At 39.1% G+C, this 23,891-nt stretch overlaps 1 protein-coding gene across 1 annotated transcript; it reads left to right on the forward strand.

The window, feature by feature from the left end:
- The first annotated feature begins 444 nt into the window (after positions 1–444).
- On the forward strand, positions 445–19,217 carry RAB8B (RAB8B, member RAS oncogene family). The gene is made up of 7 exons (XM_027123236.1): positions 445–545; positions 3,620–3,680; positions 8,742–8,819; positions 9,797–9,886; positions 11,096–11,161; positions 13,949–13,999; positions 14,923–19,217. The coding sequence occupies exons 1-7, from the start codon at positions 460–462 to the stop codon at positions 15,013–15,015; spliced, it is 525 nt and encodes a 174-aa protein (XP_026979037.1). The 5' UTR covers positions 445–459; the 3' UTR covers positions 15,016–19,217.
- Positions 19,218–23,891: the final 4,674 nt, after the last annotated feature.

Consider the following 23,891-nt stretch of genomic DNA (forward strand, 5'->3'; position numbering starts at 1 on the left):
ATCCCTGCCTTCAGATAGGTGGGGTTTTTTTTTTCTTTCTTTTAGCCAGTTGCAGATTCTAAAGAAACAAATGGAAGGAGGTGGAAATAAAACAAAAAGAGGCCTCAACAGCCTTCTTTAGGGAAGGACGGGGCACGAGGGGTGGGTAGGAAGCTTTGTTTATCTGTATTTCAGGAAGTGGAAAATATGGCATGTTCTCCATCTATCTAAATTATGTACCTTTGAGGGATGTGTTCCATTTGTGTCAAAATAATGAGGCATATAATACGCTTCATTTAACATGTGTGGGAATTCTTTGCAGAGTAATTAGCATTCCTTTCTTCAGCCTGTATTCAGAGGAAACATACCATTCACACCCTCTCTGTGTTCACATTTTCCAGTGCGTTGGAGAGCTTTTTTTCAAAAGAAATCTTTGTCCTTTTCCTAATAAGCCTTGGATTATATTTGAAGAAATTTAGCATGTCTTTCTTTCTTTTTCTGGCAGGAATTGATTTTAAAATCAGAACGATAGAACTAGATGGAAAGAAAATTAAGCTTCAGATATGGTAAGTAAAAAAAAATATATGCACACAGCATTTCTACCTTAATCAGGAATTGAATGTGGGAATTAAAAGGTGAATTGTGGTAAATTAGAGGTACCGTTTGGTAGCTAAAACTTCTTTATCAGAACCAAGGGGAAATGGGTAGGTGTTCAAAGGTGTCTTCACCAAGAGTGGGATGGTAAGGATGATATCACTAAGTCTCACAGCCAGGAGAAATTTGAGAGCTCATTCTTCCAAAATGCTAAGTTTATAGGGGAGGAAACTAAAATTCTAAAGCGTGTCAGTTATTTTTCCATTGTAGTTGTTGCAGCTATGAAATCAGATAAGGCAAAGTAGGCAAGTGGTAGGAACCCCAAAGTTCCTACCCCAAAGTGCTGATCTGGAGTCCAGCCTCTAAACTAAGGACTTGGTGTTCTTTGCTTCCCTTCTTAGGGACTACTTGTCCTCATTTGTAAATTGATTGGTCAGACTGATGACATCTGAGTTCCCTTCCAGCTCAGATATTTTCTCATTTATTTGCATATTTCTTCTCCTTAAATAAAAAATGGGGAACACTGCACTGGGGAATAAGGAAGGGAAAAGGCATGCCTGTCATCTCTCGTGTTATAATATGCAAGGCAAAGATCTCACGATCAGCCAACTCCGACTGGTTAATTCCTCAAGAATTTGTCACACTACAGTGAATAAATATGGTTCCTGCAGATTGCCTGGTTGAATATTTTTGGCTTGAACTCAAACTCTTAGATTTTTTCTTTTTTTTAACCTCTTTAATTGCTTTCAGTGTAGGGCCTTCCATGGAGCCACATAGATTTGGAGCCTTGAGGAAGGTTTTGGATGATGTTCACTGACCTAATGTGTGACAATAACAGCAGGAAACAAAGCTTAAAAATTTAGAGCATCATAGACGTAAGAAGGAAGCAGGGCAAAATAATAAAGTAATACATATATATCAGCTTTTTCCATAGGCTGTTTTTCTTCTTTGAACTTCAGAACCGGGATAGAACTAGAACCTTATATTGAAATCCGCCAGCCTTTCTTTTATAGGAAACTGGGACTTAGAGGGGTTAAGTTCATCTGAAGGCATATGTCTGGGTTAGTGATGGAGCTGGGACAACTACCCAAATCTCCTGGAACCTTGTGTCAGCTTCATGTATTAGCCTTGTGTAGAGGGTTCCCCGTATACTTCACTGGAAAACATTGTGTAGGTCACCACAAGCTACTCTTCTCATCTGTTGGTATTTAATAAGAGTCAAATATTTTAAAGAAAAAAAATTTTTTTTTAAGGGGGAAGCAAAGAGAATCTCTGACTCTATGCTGTACAGTCCTGATCATAACAATAAGGAATGTTTCTAGGAGCCTGTGGGTAATCAGCTAATTAGAACCCCATGGCACTATTTATCAGTCCTCTTGGCAGCAAAGTAGTCTCCATTTAATCTTCATGACCTGCATTTAGGATGCCAAATGCATCCTTGCTGCAGAGCTGGTTCTAAATCAAGTAGCATGTTAGAATCAAAATATGGTTATTCTGGGCTTCCCTGGTGGCACAGTGGTTAAGAATCCACCTGCCAATGCAGGAGACACTGGTTCGAGCCCTAGTCCGGGAAGATCCCACGTGACATGGAGTGACTAAGCCCGTGCGCCACAACTACTGAGCCTGCGCTCTAGGGCCCACATGCCACAACTGCTGAAGCCCACACACCTAGAGCCCGTGCTCCGCAACAAGAGAAGCCACCGCAAGGAGAAGCCCGCGCACCGCAATGAAGAGTAGCCCCCGCTCGCCTCAGCTAGAGAAGCCCGTGCGCAGCAACGAAGACCCAACGCGGCCAAAAATAAATAAATAAATAAAAAATATATGGTTAGTCTGCTCAACGGTGTTTGGCCCCTGTTTTCCTCATGATTTGTTTGCTGAGTCCCAAACAAGTGCCTGTGTATCTAATCCTGATCGGTGAGAGGATGGCAGGATAAGATGATGGTACTGTGAGGCCAGGGCCTGCACTAAACAGCCAAGGCCTAGAATGCTTGAGTCTCATTCAAGGGTATGAGCTGTTTAGTGGCAGAACTGGGACCACAGCCCACCTGAGCCTGTTTCCTTTTCTGTAGAACAGGGATGATGGTAATACCACCACATTGGGCTGTGGTGGGCATCATTTGAGCACCATGTGAAAGTATTTTATGTAAGGTATACATTTTATGTAAGGTATACATAAATGGTAAGGTATTTATTAATGTTTTAAATTTACTATATTTCCCTTAGGCCTTTATCTCATTTGAGTTTGGTGTGTGTTAGATTTTTAGTATATTTCCACAAATGCTTCTTTTTTAGTGTATTTCCACAAATGCTTCTTTTTTCTTTTAGGAATATTGATTTTTCCCAGATATCAAGGAAACTTGACTTCCTTTATAGGGGTTGCTTTGGTAAATGTAATTCGAAATGTTGGCATTTTTCAGAATGTATTCAAATGGTACGTCATCCTCCAAAAAAGCAAGAATAAATGCAAGTTGATGTAATTTTGAGGTATTGTTCATATTTTGAAGTCTTTGTCAACAATTACGTGTTGAACTCCATGGTCTCATTTAATCATGGGCTCTAGAGCTGAAAAAGTTCTTGAGGAGACCCATTTTAGTGTGCTCTGCAGAGCAGAATTTACACGGTAGTAAGTCCAGCCCAACTGCTTGCTTTGTACAGAAATCAGACTTTCAGTCAAGAGAGCAAAGTGCCTTAATCATTGGGCATTTATAAAAAGGATTAGAACTGCCTCTAGGAGTCCAAGAATTTAGAGCTATTCTCTATTCCGTTCCTCATCTGACTGACGAACACATGCCAGTTCCTAGCAGGACCATGCATTTTCCTGTTGATGCTTTTGTCATCAAGGTCCAAGTTTTTCACCCAAGTCATTGTGAGCTCCCAACAGGCTTCCAGAGGCGCAACAGGCTCCCTTTGTGTCTCGTTCCCCATCTCCCTGAAACCACTGCATTTGTGAGCAGACCACCATTATATCTCCTACAGCTTCGAGTGTCTCCTCAGCGATACTTGTGATGACTTTGCAAACCACTCTCTCCTTTGTTTTAAATTTTAGGGACACAGCGGGTCAGGAAAGATTTCGAACCATCACGACAGCATACTATAGAGGAGCTATGGTGAGTGTGTTTTAGGGTTTTGTGGAAGTAAAACATGAATATTCATTTGTCAAGTTTGTAGGATTCAAGCTAGAGTCTAGTACATTGGAGAAAATAGATTTTTTGACGTGCAAACAAGACATTTAAAGGGTTTTTTACGTTTTGTGTTTAGTAGCTGTGTACTCTACCATTGGTCTTCATTATGTTAATCATGTAATTAGCTTGGAGATGTTTTAGAACTCCTCCACACATTCTGAGTGATCGTATATTTTTGTGCTTTGTCCTTTTATTAATACCTTTGCCAAATCTTAGCAAACCACAAGCCCTGTGACTAAATATTCATTTCTTGCACCCTCTCCCCATTCAGCCCTGCCACCATCATCCCTTATCTCTCACCAGGTCCACAACATCCACTCCTATTGGCTCATCTCTCTGGAGTCTCCTCCACCAGCATTCTGCCAGCTGGCCAGGAAGTAGCCAAATGATCTGTGACTCTCTGAGGCTTAGAATCTGGTGAATCTTGACTACCAGGTCCTTCTGTGCTATATCCTAGCCTTATCCTTGTTATCATAACCTCGTCACTTGGCTCTTTTCTGTCCTAAGATGCTTCATCTATACAACCCATTATACTGTTGGCTCAGGGTAGATTCTGTGTGGTGCTGTGAGTACAGTGGTGAGTAAGGTAGCTTAGAAGCTGAGCTCTACGGAACCAAGCCTAAAACGTCTGAACCAGAACAGGGCTTTATCTCTGGCTTTTAGGCCTAAGCCAGGTATAACTTGGAGCTTTAAATGATGATGAAACCCAATATGCTTTGGGAGTCTTGGAAAGTTGAACAGTTGAGATCACGTAGCCCAGCCTAGTAGACTCTGGGCTGCCAGCTGCCAACTTACCCAGCTCATTGCATAAAAGACCGTTGTGCTTCTGAGAGTGGTGTGGACGTGACGGAGCTGTAGGGGTCTTAGCTGTCCCTTTGCCGCAGGAAGGTGCGATCTGAATTCACAGATCCCTCTATTATCATGCTGCTCTCCCTTCCTCCTCCACTGCCACTCACCCTCCAGTATTTGAGTGCCAGTGACATCCCCACACAGAAGTTGGGGATTCCTTTTGGGAATTCCTTTTTGAAGCTCTACCACCTTGGGACTCTATACCACTAACCATTTTATATGTATGTGTTCTCCACCCTATAATACTTTGAAAATTGTGAAAGGTCATCCTTTTAAGAAGGGCAGTTGTCAGCTACTCTCTGCTTAGATTGGAATCAGAGGGAAGGGACTTATCTTGTGTGGAGAAGTTTGTTTGTTGTTTATTTCCTCCAGAAAGGATTTTGGGGGTAAATAAGAACATCTTAACAGGGATGATTTAGAATAGTTTATAGGTAATTTTGATTAGAGGCATCTTATAAACACAGGCCTTTATATTGACCAATTTCTTTATTTTCTAGGAATGAGGTATTGATACCACTTGCAAGCTTGTTTTCAATACAGAGTGGGCAAGAACACTTAGAATGTGGAGCAAGTGTCTTCCTTGGCTGTGTAGCTCTAGTTCATGGTATAAGGAAAGAGATCATAGAAATGTGTTCTTTAATTTAGATTTCATTTATCTACTGCCTAGCCTTTTTTCACATTACTGCAAATAATTAGAAATTGTTGCTGTTCTAAGATATCTTGTCCTTTTCATTTTGAAGGTAGGGATTTTTGTCTCTTGTTTTACTACGAATGCCAGTGCCTTACACATAGTAGATGCTCAATAAATACTTGCTGAAGGAGTGAATCAGTGAACAATTTCAGACGTAGAAACAATCTTAGATACATGTTCAGGAAATCCTGCTCTACTTGAGTCTTGGATCCTGCGTGTCATCTGTTCCAGTGGGATGTGGGGCCGTTGTGTTCTCATTTCAACAGGTGGTGGTTCTGGCAGGTTTAGTTTGGTTGGCTCAGGTATGCAGCGTTTTGGTAAGCACAGTACTGAGTCTGACACCATGGCAGAGTCCTTTGGTCTGTTTCAAACTATTGAGCAACATTTGTAGGCATAGCAGTAACCCTGACGGACAATCTGGCTTTGGGGGGAAAAGGCACCATATCATTGCATTATCGCCATTTCTCAGTACTGTCTTGTGAACTCTTAGGAGGCCGTTGTTGTTATAGATATGTATACTAGATATATAAAGTTTTTACCTGGTGTACCGGAACTTGTATTTCCAGCTGATTCATAATATCAATTAGCTTACAAACATAGGGAATAGTCAAAGGGTTTCTGCTACTCAAACCAAAGATATAAATTAATAATTGTTGCCAATTATTGAGTCCAAGCTGTGTCCTGGATTCTAGGTAAAGTACTTTACAAATAACATCTCAGTAGATCCTCAAAAATCCATTGTGGAAGATGTGCTGTCCTCATTTCCCAAACGCAGACTGAGAGGGATAAAATAACTTCTCCAGGATCTCCCAGGTAGCATGCGGTGGAGCCCAGACCTGATACCTCTGACTCCAGAATCTGTGCCCTTAACCACTACACTGTGTTCACACTTCCTGTGCTAACCACCCAGAGTGCTACTTGACAGACAGCAGTAAAGATCAAGGTTGTCCACATAGCCCAAAGGGAAGTAAAGCTCCGGCAGTTTTTTGCTTAATTTTACTATTGTAGGTAGCTAAGCTGTTTGAATCAGGAAGTATTCAGATTGCATTTTGAGACTTTTAAAAATTATGGTAAGATATATGTAACATAAAATTTAACATTTAAGTGTACAGTTCTCCACTTTGATTTTTTTTCTTTTAATTACCTTGGTAATTGTAAAATCTACAGTGTAGCCAAAGTTAAACATTTGCATTTGAGGCTAGGAGGAGGGAGGATAGAGAAGAATGTTGTTTGTCATTTAAATTTAAATAATTATGTATATTTTTCTGGTTGTCAGAAGGTTACATGTAGTATAGCAAGCTTTGAAGATCCTAAGAAATCATCTAAAATCCCACCACCATAAGAGATAGCTTCTGTTAACATTTTACTATGTTTCCTGGATTCTTTTATCTATGTGTATTTTATATGATTTACATTTATTTACATTTATATTTTGTATTTATTTACAAAGTTGGAAGCCAGACCCTGAAAGACTTTGCCTGCTATTTAAGGAATTTTAGTTATGAGTACAATGGCGAGATGCCAAAGGATTTTAAGCAATGAAGTGATAACTCTGGTGCCCTTATGGAGAGTGGATTAGAAGAGGTTAAGAATGAAAGCAGGGAGACGTAAGTCATCCAGGTAAAGGCTAATTGATGAGAATGTGAGTAAGGCCTTGCGTGTGGGGTATCAGACTGTGGAAATGTGGAGGTTGTTGAGTCTACAGGGCTTAGTGACTGACTAGTGGTGGAGCAGATTACTCCCAAGGGTCTGCTTGGGCTGGCTGGCAGGGATGTATTGCCCTTCTTCAAAACGAGAGTACAAGGAGGAAGAGAAGATTTGAAGGGGACAAAGACAACTTCCTATTTCACTGAGTTGAGTTTTCGGTGACCACAGGGGCCGTCTGGGAGCCGATGCCCTGTCAGTGTTCTCCAAGGCACACCTGACCCCTGTCTGTGTCTTCGGGCTCATCTTGTGCCCTTCTCCCATTGGATCTGGGCACTCTTGCCAGGCTGACAGTCTTTTTTTTTATATAATTTAAATTTATTTATTTTTTTATTTTTGGCTGTGTTGGGTCTTCGTTTCTGTGCGAGGGCTTTCTCTAGTTGCGGCAAGCGGGGGCCACTCTTCATCGCGGTGCGCGGGCCTCTCACTATCGCGGCCTCTCTTGTTGCGGAGCACAGGCTTCAGACGTGCAGACTCAATAGTTGTGGCTCACGGGCCTAGTTGCTCCGTGGCATGTGGGATCTTCCCAGACCAGGGCTCGAACCCGTGTCCCCTGCATTGGCAGGCAGATTCTCAACCACTGCGCCACCAGGGAGGGCCAAGCTGGCAGTCTTTTACTCAACCTAGTAGGTTCTGGGCCTTCCTGGTGAGCAAGATATTTATCACATTTCTGCTATGTCCCAGGCACTGAGGGCTTCCCCTCTTCACTCCAGCCTCTACCCCTTTGCCCAGTTCAAGTCTACTCAGCCCTCAGGCCTTGGCTTTAATGTCATTTTCTCAGGGAAACCTTCCCTGAGCCACCCCAGCCCCTCAACCAGATTAGGTTAGCATTTTTACTCAGAGCTCCTCATGCTTCTTCATAGTGATTGTCTAAATTATAATTAATTATATAGTTATTGGTTCATTGTTTTCTTTGCTAGCCATCCATGAGAAGAAGGGGCCTTGCCTATCTTATTCACTACTAGTAGCATTTGGTATACTACCAGGCACATAGTAGGTGCTCACTAAATATTTGTTGAAATGGATGGACGGGGGGTGGATCTAGCACTTAACACACAAATGTGGTCTTGTGATACAGATTTTGGAATAGGTAGCATACAGGTGTCAGTTGAAACATTTAGAAGATAAACTGTTTAAAAATACCAGACGTGGGGTCTTCTAAGATATGATGAGGATGCTTTTCATTAAACTGTGTAACAAATGCATTATATTTTAAGTGTCTGTGATTTACTTAGACAAATAGTAACTTTTTTTAGTTTAGTAACATTTCAGTCAGTTCATATAAAAAGAAATAAATCTAAAGCCATATGGTTACAGTCTTAGTATAAGAGTCAGAAACAAGATAATTTCTACTCAGAATAAACAAGTGCACAACAGAAGCGATTACCTCTTACTCTCAATGTTATCTCTATTTTAACTTAAACATCCTTTTAGCTTCAGTTGGTGCCAGTTTTATTATATGAAGTCAGGTAGAAAGGGTGTATCACCTTTACCATAATCACTAATTCATTACAGGTTAAAAGTGAAATAAATGTTAACAGAGTATTTATTTACATGGTGAGACAACGGAAGATTTTATTTATTTCTGTTTCTCTGTACTTTAAATTTTTATTATAAATTCCTTCTATAAAGACAGAAAAAGGACAAACACAAGCTTTCTGGAGGAGAAGAGTACATTGACATTATATTCTTTAACTTTAAATGTATAAAGTACTAAATAACGGTCTTTTTTCCTCTTATAGGGAATTATGCTGGTCTATGACATCACAAATGAAAAGTCCTTTGACAATATTAAAAATTGGATAAGAAACATTGAAGAGGTATGTATGGAAAGAGAATGGATACTAGAGAAGAGTCCTGCTGGGTGCTTATAAAGGGCTCCTCCCTTTATGAGTGTCTCCCTATCACTCAGCTGAGCTGCTAGGAAGTAGGGCGTGGGCAGATCAGGCCCTCTGCTCTGAGGAGTGCCAGGGAGGGTGACATCTCTGGTACCGCCAGTCTGACTTCTCTGCTGGACTGCGGGGAGGTCCAGACAGAGGAGCAGTTTCACAGAATTTTAAACTTGGCCCTGATCTTGAAAATAATTTAATCCAAGTCCCCATTTTACACATGAGAAGACTGAGGTCAGAAAGAGGTGACTTGCATGTGCTCATAGAGCCTTTAAAAAGGAGAGCGAGGGTTCTCAGGTTCTGTCTATTCCACCACGCTATGCTGTTTGACGGGCAAAAATATATCTTTATTCCGGCAGTTTATCATTTTGCCCTTCTAACATTTTCTTCATCTTAGATATTTAAAATTTGGTTTAGTTCCAGTTTGATTGGTATGAAGATTTTTTTTAATGTCTTTGACATTTCAGAAAGAAATCTGACTGTGAAATAATTTCATACACATTTATATTAACCCACGTGAATTTATTGTTTAAGTAGTTCAGAATCCAGAATACCTTCTGCATTGGCTCACTTACTACCGAGGTGTTCTCCCTTCTTTGACCCAAACTAACATTTGGAAGTTTTTTTGTTAGATAACTTTAAGTTTTATTTTTGTTTGTTCATGTACCAAAAAAGACATGAGAATGACTGCAAGCCTTTGGGAAAAATGTTCGCATGGACTCTTATGCTGTAGCTTTCCCCTCCTCTCATCTTTAAAATTTTTCTGTGAATCAGGCCTTATGTTGAGTGAAAGATTATTTGTCTTATAATTAAATTTCTGGATCTGTTTCTGACAGGTTAAGATTTGCCTGTTGAGTAACTGTGTTTTTCTCAGGTTGTTTGTCTAACATACTGTTTTCTTCCTGCAGCATGCCTCTTCAGATGTTGAAAGAATGATCCTGGGCAACAAATGTGATATGAATGACAAAAGACAAGTGTCAAAAGAAAGAGGGGAGAAGGTAAATTTGAACTGAATGCATAAAGATTGGAATCTACTCACGTTAAGCATTCATTTTCTTACTATTATTGATTTAAGTTTTAAAAACATCTATATTTTAATCTGTTAAAAAAACAACAAAAGGGTTGTAATCCATACTTGAATGGTATGAATTAGTATTCGAGCTCCAACTCCATATACTGTGTAGTCATGACTCATTCCTAAAGAATTTGCTGTTTTCTGGGAGATACAAATTGGTCCTTTTTCAGATTCCTGCAGCTTAGAGTTCAGGTTATTTCTTCCATATCTGTGTGTAAATGCCCAGTTTTGAAGTTAAACCAGTTCATTCTCTTTGAAAAAAAAGTAGTAGGATAGGTGAAGTTTCAACAGTAATCATTTTTCAATTCATTTTTTTTTAAGAATATTTTACTGCACATTAGATTTAGGTCATTATGGAGTTTTAAACTCTTCATTAAGCTACAGATATCATTTATAGGCATTTCTCTATTTTATGTCCTGTAAAACAAGAGTTTATTACATGTACATATTCATTTCTTTGACATTTTCCAAATTGACTTAGAGGCTTCAATTTTTTAAGTCTTGGAATTTTGCTTTAGACTTTTTTTAGTGATATGTGCAAAATGCATTTTTCGATCCGACTGCGAACTTTTTCCCCCTAAAAACATTCACTTAATCTTGGTGTTGCAAATGAACTGGGAACTCTTTGGAAATAGGTGGAAATGTAGAAGAGTTCACAATTTGCCACAATCAATAGAAACCCAAGCAGTGAGTACTTAGTATTTTAAGCTTTTGTTCTTTTATGCACCAATTTGTTAAAAAATAATGAAAAGTTACAATAGTAACTGTTGGGGGTTTGTACTTTGGGAGCAGATAAAAGGGGCAGATGTATCCCAAATTAATGATAGGGGTGAATGTCTCATAGGTTTGCTAGTGATTTTATTAGAGAACTACAGGTATAATCGAAAAGAAGGGAAGTACTTAAGTTATGTTTTGAGTGGAAGTGGTACCATTTTACTTACTTGTGGTGATGAAGTTAGATATCTAAATTTCAAACATGATATAGTAGAAGAAAGCAAAGAAATTTGAGAACCACAGGAGTTCTGCACTAGGTACGCTCCCTTTAGGTCTCTGAAAAACCTAAAAAATATAAATGCTCTGTATGCATTTATTTATTTTGCACTGAATTTAAATGTTTCTTTTTGTCTTTCAGTTAGCAATTGACTATGGGATTAAATTCTTGGAGACAAGTGCAAAATCCAGTACGAATGTAGAAGAGGTGAGAAGGAATTGTTTGGTGACTTGTTACGTAGTAGCATTAGTGTCTTAGGTGCCTGTGTTCAAGCAACTCTCCAAGCCTTGATATTTTCTGCCTTAGTGAATGCCTTGTGGGAACTCCACTTCCATTCTGTAAACGTTTATGCTTCTGACTTTTATGTGGATCCTGGTTGTTGGATTTCTAACACCCGTCCTCCACATGGGATATATTAGATTGCTCAATTAAGAGTCACTGAACAGGGCTTCCCTGGTGGCGCAGTGGTTAAGAATCTGCCTGCCAGTGCAGGGAACACGGGTTCCAGCCCTGGTCTAGGAAGATCCCACGTGCTGTGGAGTAACTACTGAGCCCTCAGGCCACAACTACTGAGCCCGCAGGCCACAATTACTGAAGCCCGTGCGCCTAGAGCCCACGCTCCTCAACAAGAGAAGCCACTGCATTGAGAAGCCTGCAAAGAGTAACCCCCGCTCGCTGCAACTAGAGAAAGCCCGCGTGCAGCAATGAAGACCCAACACAGCCAAAAAAAAACCCAAAAATGGGTCACTGAACAGAAGATGGAAGTTCAGGTTAAGTTCAGTTTTGCCCTTTGTTTGGTACGCGGGCCTCTCACTGCTGTGGCCTCTCCCGTTGCAGAGCACAGGCTCTGGACGCGCAGGCTCAGCGGCCATGGCTCACGGGCCCAGCCGCTCTGCGGCATGTGGGATCTTCCCGGACCGGGGCACGAATCCGTGTCCCCTGCATCGGCAGGCAGACTCTCAACCAGTGCGCCACCAGGGAAGACCCAGGTCTTCTATTCTTTACCAAGCGCAGAGTTGTTGATAATATTTTCTTTTTTAAAAACATTTTTAAAACTTATCATAAAAATAATACATGTACTATGTGTTAATACATGTAATTTATTTAACAGTAAAACTGATGGTTTCATAAACATTTAATTTCTCAAGCTATTCATTCTTCACCATGACATGGCTAAAACTTGAGACTTAAATGACTCAACTAGTGGACACGGATCAGAACTTTTTCTTTCTTTTAAGTAACTAACAGTCATTTTTTCAGGTTGGCAAATGGGTGTCAGGAAACAGGAAGCCTCTACTGATTTATTTACTCAAGCATAGATATGCAGAAAAATGCTTCCCTCTGCTTGCTACAAAAGGATTTCCTTTCATCAGAAAGAGGGGAGCCTCTTCAGTCAGGTTTAATGGTGGAGACAGGAGAAAAGCTTGCTCACTGAGATGGCCCACGTAGGATTGCTGCCACAGAATGAGCTCTGTACCCTGGCTTAATGGAGCAGGCTTCGGTCTCTGTTAGTCCTGAGCCCTGATCATACCTGTGACTTAGAGAGAGTATTGAGTTGGGAATTCCCTGGTCAGGGAACTAAAATCCTGCAAGCCGCTCGGTGTGGCCAAAAAAAAAAAAAAGAGAAGAGAGCGTTGAGCTATGGAAATATAGAACTGCGGATTGCCCGAGCTGCTTACTGGCCAGGTATTCTGCAAAAGTTAGCAGTTTTCCCAGGGCTTTAACTTAGCCTCAAAAACTGAGATGGGCTTACTTAGAAACTTTGACTCACAGGTGACCAGTGTGACAATGAGACACTGACAATGAGTGATAATAGTACTTATCATATTGCTTCTTTTTGACTGGTTTAATAATAATCCTTTTGCTGAACATTTTTGGGGGGCATTAGGAGTGATTGGGAACAGACTGACATACCAGTGGGTTTAGCATGGCGACAACTGAGGAAGCCTTAAGAGTCATGTAGAAACAAAGTAGGGATGATAGGGTTTTTTTAAATTATTAATTAATTAATTTAATTATTTATTTTTGGCTGCATCAGGTCTTAGTTGCAGCACAGGGGATCTTTCGTTGCAGCGGGCAGGCTCTTCATTGCGGCAGTTGGGCTTCTCTCTAGTTGTGGCACGCGGGCTCCAGAGTGCATGGGCTCAATAGTTGCAGCTCATGGTTCTGTAGTTGTGGCACACAGGCTCTCTAAGTTGTGGTGCACGGGCTTAGTTGCCCTGAGGCATATGGGATCTTAGTTCCCCGACCAGGGATCGAACCCCTGTCCTCTGCATTGGAAGGCGGATTCTTAACCACTGGACCACCAGGGAAGTCCCAAGGATTATAGGTTTTAAAAATGTTTGGCTTGGGTTTGGGTCAAGAGGCACTAGGCATAAAATGCCACTGAGATTTGTCCTGCTTCTATTTCACTGATTTCCACGGTGGGGAATTTAGCTGAGCTGTAGGAACTGTTGGGATTTTTCAGTGTTGCGACACAGGAGGTTATATATTCTCAGGTATAAGAGTGAAAGCAATTTGAAAGAGAGGAGGTTGGGAATAAAAGGTGGAGATTTTTGTGAAAACAAATTTTAGAGCTATAGGGTAATTCATAATTATTCCTTCACTTATCAAACAGATATTCAGCATCTCCTAGACCAGGAACTGTGCCCTACTCTGGGGGTGCCCAGGAGCTTTAGAGCCTCTGCCTCCCAAGTGATCTTATTATACCCATAATTCAGCAAGTGTCATATTAGGAACTTGTGCCAGATGTTATGTGCAGAAAATACTTGATGAATGACAGTTTGATTACACTGGAAAACCTTTATGATATGATAAATGAAAAGTAAGTTACAGTAGTCATGTGTCTACTGTGATTGCAATTATGTTCTTTTCTCAGTTAAAAACCTCAAAGTAATATATTTATATTTTATAATGAAATAATAAAAAAGGCTACATTTCTATTTTAAAAGATATTATAAACATATAATAATGAAATCTTTGGTTTACCTTTAGGCATTTTTTACACTTGCACGGGATATAATGACAAAACTCAACAGAAAAATGGTTTGTATGACACATAATTTTTATTTTCCTTATGCTGTTTTTAAATTTGTTTTCTTATTTGTGTTGTTTATTTATTTAATTAAAGGGATAGGGCTGATTATAATATAGTCACATAAACCCATTTTTTCCCTGACTTACATTTTCACCCGCTTAAACTTTGATTCTTATTTCTGTTTCTTCAAATTTCTTATTTCTGAGCTGCAGTTGTTTCAGTTCTTTCCTCTGGCTCTTTAAGTGGTCTTTATTTTTATTATTATTTTTTAACATCTTTATTGGAGTATAATTGCTTTACAATGGTGTGTTAGTTTCTGCTTTATAACAAAGTGAATCAGCTATACATATACATATATCCCCATTAAGTGGTCTTTAATTGAATTTTGATCAGAATAATTAAAGTAATAATGGCAAAATTAAATTTTTTATCTCTCTCTATATCAGTGTATAATTATGATCTCAAAGACGCTGAAGTTTGCTTAAATTTGAAACAATCTCAGTGATGAATCATTACGACATCCTGGAAAGTTTGTTTTAACCTGAATCTTGCATATAACTGTATACCTTATGTTACCAACTCTTCTTACCTCCAAGAAAGGGGTTGCCTGTACCAGTATCTTAACATTATTTCCATTATTCCCTTGAAACTTTACACTCTTTTGGTTATAATTTTTTTGAACTGGAGTTAGGAACTTCCTAATATGTAGTTAATATATTAGGTGCTAGCCTTAAAATATTTTTCCTATATTAACCCACTGTTTCCAAAGAAACAGACAACATCAGAGCTTAACTAGTTCCCTTCCTAATTAACCACACTACTAAGGACACATTTATGGCATAGTTAGATATTTTTTTATTTCTTAGGTAATTGGGCTCAAACCATGAAACTTTTATTTCCTTGCTAACTCCATCTTCTGTTTTTTTTTTAGAATGACGGCAATTCATCAGGGGCAGGTGGACCAGTGAAAATAACAGAAAACCGATCAAAGAAGACCAGTTTCTTCCGTTGTTCGCTACTTTGATGAACTCTTTCTGAGAGACTGCAGCACACCTAGAGGACCCTTTCCTGCTTCTCTGAAAGCACAGGTCACCCAGCCTCAGAATCATCCTGCCTGGCTGCTACTGAGAGCACCACTGAACCTAGACCTAGATTCTGCACACAGAATGTGCAGTGGATTCCAGCCTCATGGCCCATCAAGATAACAGGCTTCTTCTTTCAAACGTGGAAACAATGAAGTGGAGACACGTGCAGGACTTAACTTGTTTTTCCTCTGTTTTATTGCGTGTTGCAGAAGCTGCTATCTTTTTCTTTTTCACTTTGCACATCAGTTGTTAGCCTTTCCTTGTTACAGCACAATCTGAGATTCACATCTGCACACTTCTGTCTGATGAGGTTCTAGACAAATTTGCATTCGGGAATGTTTAAAAAAAGAGTAGAACATTTAAAGCAGAGGTTAATATACGAAAATTATAGCATATTTGGTCAGGTTCATATGGCCAAATGTTATTGCATTGATAGCATTTATTTAAGGGCTCTGATTTTCTTAAATAAAAGAGTCATTAAATTCTGATAAACTTTATCTTAAAAATTCATAAAAATGCCCATCTGCTCATCAAAGGCCACAGTTTCTTTATTTCTTCAGATTGTTTACAGTTTTGCTTCATTCCTGACTTTTTTGCCAGAGAGTCTGGGTAGCTGAATAAATCACTTTTTCAGGTGATTTATTGATTACCTCTGCCTAATCTATTGACACTGTATTTAGAAATCACTTTAATGTCGCTTTTCTTGAGTTTTGTATTTGCTCTTCTTTCCTGTGTTTGACCTATTATAGTCACTCACCTAAAACATAACATATTTGAACACTGTTGTCTGTTTCTAAGTGTAAGCTTCTTAAACTGAAATTTTACATGGACAGAGAGACACACTATTTAGGGTTTTATTTCAGCATCTAATTGTTGTTCTGTCACATCAGCAAACATAATATATTTTTTCTTAGATTCACTCCTTAGCTGTTGGTTTAGTAGTAATGCCCAATTCTTATCATAATCCCTGTCTGCAAGAATTAACGAGTTAGATTTAGACTTAGTTCACAGAACGCTTACCTGTAGGGATAGAAATTAATTTGTGGATGTAAATTTCATAGAGATAGCTGTTGGTAATGGTGAAAATAATGATTTTTTTTAATTTGGGCTTTTTTTTTAAAAAAATAAGATTAATTAGACCTAGTGCAGCCTCTAGGAAAAGTCTTGCCTTTTCATTAGAGCAAATATGAGCATGGTTTCAGTTTTACAACAGCTGTTGTTGAATGTGTAGAACCCAGTTCCATCTGTTCAGGTGCATTGTTGTAGAACTTGGTCCAGCCATTTGGACCAAAGCCAACCAAAAGACTTAGCTGCCTTTCTCACCAAACACTGGTACTGGTATGCCTTTTGTAGATGAAACCGTCACGTGAGAAAAAAAGGTATTTAGTGTTAACTTAATGTGCCAAATTCATTGTTGTTATTCTAGCCTTCAGTGTCATAACACAGAAGGGAGTAATAAAGAGGTGATTAGGAAATAATAATTATTCTTCCTGTTAGGCCTGTTTTGTTTCACAAAGGTTATCATCATGCTTGATAGTTATGTCTGGGAGATGAAAGTGGAAATGGATTGCTTGTTACCGCAGAGAATTCTGCTTCAAATTAAGATGTATCATTAGAATACTTGGACCAGTCAACCTTTACTACTTGTTTGAAAACTTATGCACAATTTAGTGGCAGGAAATATATACCAGAGCTATTTTTGATGGGTTCACTAAATTTATGGTTCACAAATTTCAGTCTCCTTGCTTTTTTCTTTCTTTTTTTTGTACTTACTTATAGGCTTAAAGGCACCAGTTGGTGTCCCAGTAAAATCAGTAGTTCCTTGATCAAAAGTTGACTGTAAGTCTACCATCTTAAAATTAGATAGATTTCTGGAACAAAAAAGATAATTTCTTAGAAACATCTTGTATTCACTGATTTTCAGAAAAAGATCCCAGCAGTTAAGCTTTCTGGATGGTAACAAGGTAATTTCTAAAAGGCAAGTGCTATGACACCATGTATGAATGTAACTCTCTTAGTAATTTACCTCCAACTCTTTGGTGTCTTAACACTTTGGTTTATATCTCAGGGGTTGTCTGCAAACCAAAACTGACATATTCTGTGGTTAGCCTTTTTTTTTTTTTTTTTTTTTTAAACAGAATGCTTTGCTTTTGTTTTTTTTCCTTCTCTCTTCTGTTGTCTCGTATGGGTTAATAACTAGTCTCCATGAACTTCCCTTTGAAAGAGCCTATAAAAGTTAGATGAGTCTAAAAGTGTTCTTTGAAGTAGCAGCGAACTGGGGGTATATACTGTTATATAGAAATAAATTGTCCTTGCTATTTTCTTACATTTAGCTTTGCTAAATTGTATATAATTTGAGCTAAGACCATAGGAGATTCACTTTCTGCATGGTGAAATGCCCTAATAAATATTCCACTTTGCTTAATAATGTACATACAGTGCATTATTTTTTCTATTTGTAGATGAATTTAGTGGCAGATAATTGTCTGTTCCCTGCTGAAATCTAGTTTTGTGTGAAGATTTTTGTGGTTTTATGGATAAAGGTACATGAAGGTTTATTGCAGCAGTATTAGTGGTTCAGTGGCTGCATTTTATTATCAGTGTGCTAATTTTTGACAATGATTGGACTAGACCTTTTCAAATGGAGTCTGAGGGTATCAGACAATGAAAATGTGCTGTAACTAAGTAGCATGTAAATCAGTTGATTGTAAAGCGTTTCACTGGGAACTTATTTTAGCTATATTTTACTTCAGACAGATTATGAGAAAATAATCCACCTGTGCATCAGTTAGGAGGTGCTGCAGGGTTTCTTACTATTTACATGAACATTTTGTGCAGTCTTTGTTATAAATTTTCAGAAGACTATACTCTTTACTTTGAAGGACTATTTTTTAATTATACCTCATTTAGCTAACTAGTATTCTAATACCTAGTAGAAAAACAGTGAGCCAGCCTTTAAGTATCCAACACAATTTAGACTATATGTTTTGTTTTGAACTAAAGGCATCATTGGAAAAAGTAGCAGGTAGTTTAGGATAGAACATACATGTCATATCCAGTAGCGCAAAAAAAGTATTATCTTCCTGTCTCCATTAATAAATTTAGCTGTGAAATATAGATAAATGTTTGCAGAAATTTCTAAATAAGAGATTATAACTCCATTTTACAGGTTCTGAATGCTGAGAATCTGTATTAAGGCTTATAGTTCTTCCTGTGAACAGTAAGTGATACGTGTAAGCAGACTTCCTTTCCTAGTTCATGACTTAGATTTCTTTATAAATTTAGTTCTTAATCTTTAAAGATGAGCTTCTAAGCTTAAAATTTTAAAATAGCATTTCATTATGTTGGTTTACTTTTCTCTGATTTTAAGCACTCATTTCTGCTGTCAGATTTTTTATAATTTTTCTTTTAACAGAAAGGACATTCCTTTTTCCTTCTTGTTATATCCAAAGAAGGGGGTGGGGGAATGTCTAAAAATGAAATTCCTTGTCCTAGAGGGACCTAGATGGACAGGATATACTAATAAAATTTCAAATGCTAGCACAATTTTACAGTAGAATTGGTCTTTTTTCAGACTAATAAAATTAATGGGTGTCATGTTCAGCATGAAAAAAACTAAATGAAATTTACAGAAATGAAAATTAGCAAACAACTAGGGATATTTTCAAATTTTACTTCATTTTTTGAAATGCTTGTGCCATACGCAATTGCATTTCTTATTGCCAAGAACTAATAGAACTTCTTGTTTTATTTCTTACCTTTTTTTAAAATGTGAATTTAATTATAATTCATTCCTATGGCCTTACACATGGGTTTTGTTTATTTGCAGCTGACACTGTCCCTTTAAATACTGTAAACTATTTGACTAAAATCATGCCCCTAATTGGAAATATCCGTTTTTTCCATAGAATCATCCTACTGTAAGTTTCAGCATATTTTACTTTTGCTCCAATGGCTTAATGTGAAAAAGCTCCTGCAGATAAAGTGGACCTGTCATGTTGTTACTCTTGTTTAAGCCAATTCATTAACTGTGTACTGATAATGATGCTGTGTTTTTTTTTAAGAAAAAATGGATTTTATTCCAGGTGAACTTTTTTTTACAATAATGTTCGTCTAAAATAAAAACTACATAATGAAAATACTTATGTCTCTCTGAAATGGATTGCACATTTTTAAAATGTTTCTTCTAATTTGCTAGGTGTGTGTCTCAAACCATGGTAGACTTGAGGTATTTTAGCAAACTTTACATCTTACTTCGAGTTCTTTTTGTTTTTTTGGAGGGAAATTTTATTTATTTATTTTTTAACTGAAGTGTAGTTGATTTACAATGTCATGTTAGTTTCAGGTATACAGCACAGTGATTCAGTGATTTTTTTTTTTTCAGATTCTTTTCCCTTACAGGTTATTACAAGATATTGAGTATAGTCCCCTGTGCTGTACAGTAGGTCCTTGTTGGTTATCTATTTTATATATTTTAGTGTGTATGTGTTAATGCCAACCTCCTAATTTATCCCCCCCACCCCCGCCCTAGAGTTCCTTAAAGACTGAGAAAAATGGCCAGAGCTCCTGCTCATTCTTAATTCAGCATACATTGAGGTTATTCTGTTATAGAACTGCAGCCTTAAATTGATCGTCCTTCCCTTCTTAATCCTTGCAAGTTTAGTTTCTGTTGTTTTCACTTTCAAATAACACAATTGGATGTGATGTTCTGCCAGTGTTCTACCCCTGGGCTGGTGCATGTTTCCGGTAGCTTTTGCCGTTCATCCCCAGAACCATTTTGAACCTTCACTATTCCTCTCAAGCTTAATTTTCCTTTCACTCTTTTTTTTTTTTTTCTTAAAGCTCAAGTCTTTATTTTTGGCTGCGTTGGGTCTTCGTTGCTGTGCGTGGGCTTCCTCTAGTTGCAGCGAGCGGGGGCTACTCTTTGTTGCAGCGTGTGTGCTTCTCATTGCCGTGGCTTCTCTTGTTGCAGAGCACGGGCTCTAGGCGCGCGGGCTTCAGTAGTTGTGGCTCACGGGCTCTAGAGTGCAGGCTCAGTAGTTGTGGCACACGGGCTTAGTTGCTCCGCGGCATGTGGGATCCTCCTGGACCAGGGCTCGAACCCGTGTCTCCTGCATTGGCAGGCGGATTCTTAACCACTGCACGGCCAGGGAAGTCCAGCCTTTAGGATCTTGAAAAGGTGAGGTTAGAGATTTTCCCCTAAAGCCTCTAGAAGGAAACTATCCTGGCCCTGGCACCTTGATTTTAGCCTGGTAAGACTCACTTCATAATTCTGACCTCCAGAACTATAAGAGAGTAAATTTGTGTTGCTTTAAGCCATTAAATTTGTGGTAATATGTTTACAGCAATGATAGGACACTAATACAGTTTTCACATTTGTGTCTTTAACCCCAGCCTCTTTCCAGAGGGCCAGACTTCAAAGTTGATCCGCCTACTGGACACCTCCCCTTGAATCTGCTACAGGTACATCAAACAACATGTCTGAAACTCCAATTCAACTCTCCATCTTTCCTCCTTCTCCAGCAATTCCCACCAACAACTCTAAATCCCAAGAGCAGAAACCTATTCTTTCTCCTCTTCTCTCCATCTTGATAGCACCGTCATCTACCCAGATCCCCAAACAGTTAATCAACCTCCGAGTCTTACACGTCCTAACTCCTTACTCTCTAATCTATCTCCTTGCCCATTATTTTTGCCTCTTTGTTCAGGCCTCCTTATCTTTTGCCTAGATTTCTGCAACCCCTCCTAACCAGTCTTCCAGTCTCTAATCTTATTTTCCTCCAATCCAGTTATCACAGTGCTGACAGGTTTTTAAAAGTGAAGTCTTACACCCCTGCCAAACTTAATCCTCATAACCTTGAGAAAAAAAAAAAAAAACTAAACTCTGTAGCCTGGCAAACAAAGTCCTTTGAGATCCCCACATCTTTCTTTCCCGCCTTAGATTTTGTCACTCTTTAACTCATATGTACCTTTTTTTTTTTCCGGTACGCGGGCTTCTCACTGTTGTGGCCTCTCCCGTTGAGGAGCATAGGCTCCGGACGCACAGGCCCAGTGGCCATGGCTTGTGGGCCCAGCCGCTCCGTGGCATGTGGGATCTTCCTGGACCGGGGCACGAACCCGTGTCCCCTGCATCAGCAGGCGGACTCTCAACCACTGCGCCACCAGGGAAGCCCTCATATCTACCTTTTGAACCACGCCAGTAATTGCATTTCCCTGAACATAACATGCTTTGTCACTCCTTTCCTTACGCTGCTCCTTCTGCGGACTCCCTGCCCCTCGTCTAACTTCTCCTTATCTTTCAGTAACTTTTACTTATCTTCATTCAGTAAGGGTTTCTCTGGGAAGACTTCAGCCACAACCCATCCCTGGTTAGGAACTCCCTCCTGTGTCTGCCCAAAGTGTCGCTCACTACCCTGGATTCGAATCATCTGTTTACTTTCCTTCCCCACTAGACTCAGCTCTTGTAAGGTGGGGACCGAGTCTTTGGTTTTTGTAATCGCAGTATCAGGCAAAGAGCCTGGCATATAGTATGTGTTTAATAAATGTTGAAAGAATCAGTGAACTTCAGTAGTCATCACAATCAACACGTTGCTGAAGAAAGCTAAGTGTAATTTAGGAGCTGTTTGGTTCTCCATTTACTTGTAATTTGAAGAAAGAATGGAAGTAAATTCATCAGTGCCTCAATAAGTTTGGCAATAAAAAGAGAAGCTTCATTATCTGGTTTTTATTCTGGCCCTCATCTTACACTATTTTAGTCTTTGTTAAATATCTTATACTCTTTTATCCTTTATTAAATATAGAAGAATTTTCTTTTAATAAGATAAATCACCCAGAATGCTCTTTATGTATTGATAAATTGAGTAAACCCTCTCTTCCCCTTTCTTCATGTTTTCTACTCTCAAAATTTAGGTTTTTCAATATAGTTCCAGGGATATATGAGAATGCCCCCATAGCAAGTGTGGATGAAAAATGTCGCATGCCCTATCAGTAAACAAAGGATGCTGCGACCATCAAGCCCTCAGCCACTGCAGCTGCCCCCTAAAACTGCACCCAGAGGGAACTCAGGATGAAGAAAAGCAGGATACTGACCCTAGATAGCTAAGGTGCATATCAAAGGAATGTTTTCAATGAGCCAAGACTCTTGCGTCTTCCCACACGTAGAAAAGTGCTAAATTCATTCACTTGAGATGTCTGGTTTTTCTTTAATTAACAGTAATCATCAGCTGTCCCAACCACCAGGTTTTGTTTTTGTTTTCAAAACTCCTATATATCTGGCTCCTCCCTTTGGCCCTTTAGAGCAGTCCCGAGCCCTCAGCGAGTCGGCCGAATAAAACATAATTCTCAGCTTTTAGGTTGTGCATTTTTTTTGCAGTCAGTACAAGTAAAATTCATTAATATTAATTAATTAAAAAATATATATACCTTTCCAGAAGCCATCACCCTTGATTTTTTCCCTCCCTCACTCCATGTAGCTCATCAGGTCATTAAAGTTTGTTTGCACAGTTCCTAAATCTCTTCAGTCTTTCTGCTTCTCTCCAGACTCCTGCTGTTTCCCTGATTCATCTGCAGATGCCAAAGACCTCTTATCTGAAATCCCATTTTCCATTATCTTTACAACGGAGATCTGAGCCTGTCACTCCCTTGGATAAACTCCGGACTTGAGGTAAACTCTAACCTGCTGGCCTTTTCTGTCTTATCTCTCCTCACACTGAGAGGACATCCTGAACTACTTTCTGTCCCTCAGAAATGCCCTGCTTTCTTTCACTTTGAGGCCTTTCCACTTGTCCTTCCATTTCTCCCCTACTTCCTAGCTTTGCTAACTCCAAAGCTAAGACCTGAATGCCTGGGTGTCATCTTCTTTAGCAACAGCTCACAAGTTTGGATTGGCTGTCCTTCCCCCTTCCTGCATATCCTCATAACCCCTCTACTTGCCTGTCTGGCTTCTCCACTAGACTGTAAGCTCAGTGGAGACAGGAGCACAACTGTTTCATTGGTGTACTCCCAATCCCTAGCATTTTGCCTGACACTTCATACTCACGCAGCATGCGTTTTGAATGAATGAATAAATGGTTGAGTATAAATCTATCAGCACTATCAGAAAATAAAGCTCAAGCAAATTCATTAGTATATTGTGAATTACTGGTAGGTATGTCCAAGCTTTATTGGATAAATTGCTAAAATGTGGTATTGCTTTTTGCACCCTCCTACTCCTCCAGGCGCATACCCAGCAGATATCCTTATCCATAGTGTGTGTCAGCCTCTATCCCCCAGGCACCTTTTAGAGATTTAACTCCCAACATCACTTAGTGTGTTTTCAAGTCTTTGGAGAAAACTCATAGTAAGTTCATAAAAACTTAAGGAGTCACAGCACTGCTTCTTAGCCTCACATTCCTCACTTGTAAAAGAATTGTGGAAATCAGTGTAAAAGTGCTTTTTAAACAGCCATACATCATATAAATGTAATTCAGAGAAAACTTGAAATAAGTGTTTCTGGTAAATAACCATGAATGCTGAAGAAGTCTACCTTATTGGTGATTTTGACAGTTTGGTCTAGTTATTTCCTTTTCTATTTTATTCCAACAGACATCAGTTAAAGATGTCTTCATAGATAGGGGGGCAGAGTCATTACATTTTGCATTGCCGTCCCATTTTTTAACTGGACTTGGGGACTAAAATTGAACTGAGATATGGTCAAGATAACGTAAGTGCAAATTCCCCCAATTTATAGCTCTGCATGTTGAGTTGCCTACTTCCAAAGTATTTGAGGCACCTTTAATGGAGACACAGATCTTGGTTAAAATCAGGATAGTCAAAT

Source organism: Aethalodelphis obliquidens, unplaced genomic scaffold (assembly GCF_003676395.1).
Source record: "Aethalodelphis obliquidens isolate GAN/ISIS:26980383/991018 unplaced genomic scaffold, ASM367639v1 scaffold26, whole genome shotgun sequence".
In the NCBI taxonomy this organism is placed as follows: domain Eukaryota; kingdom Metazoa; phylum Chordata; class Mammalia; order Artiodactyla; family Delphinidae; genus Aethalodelphis; species Aethalodelphis obliquidens.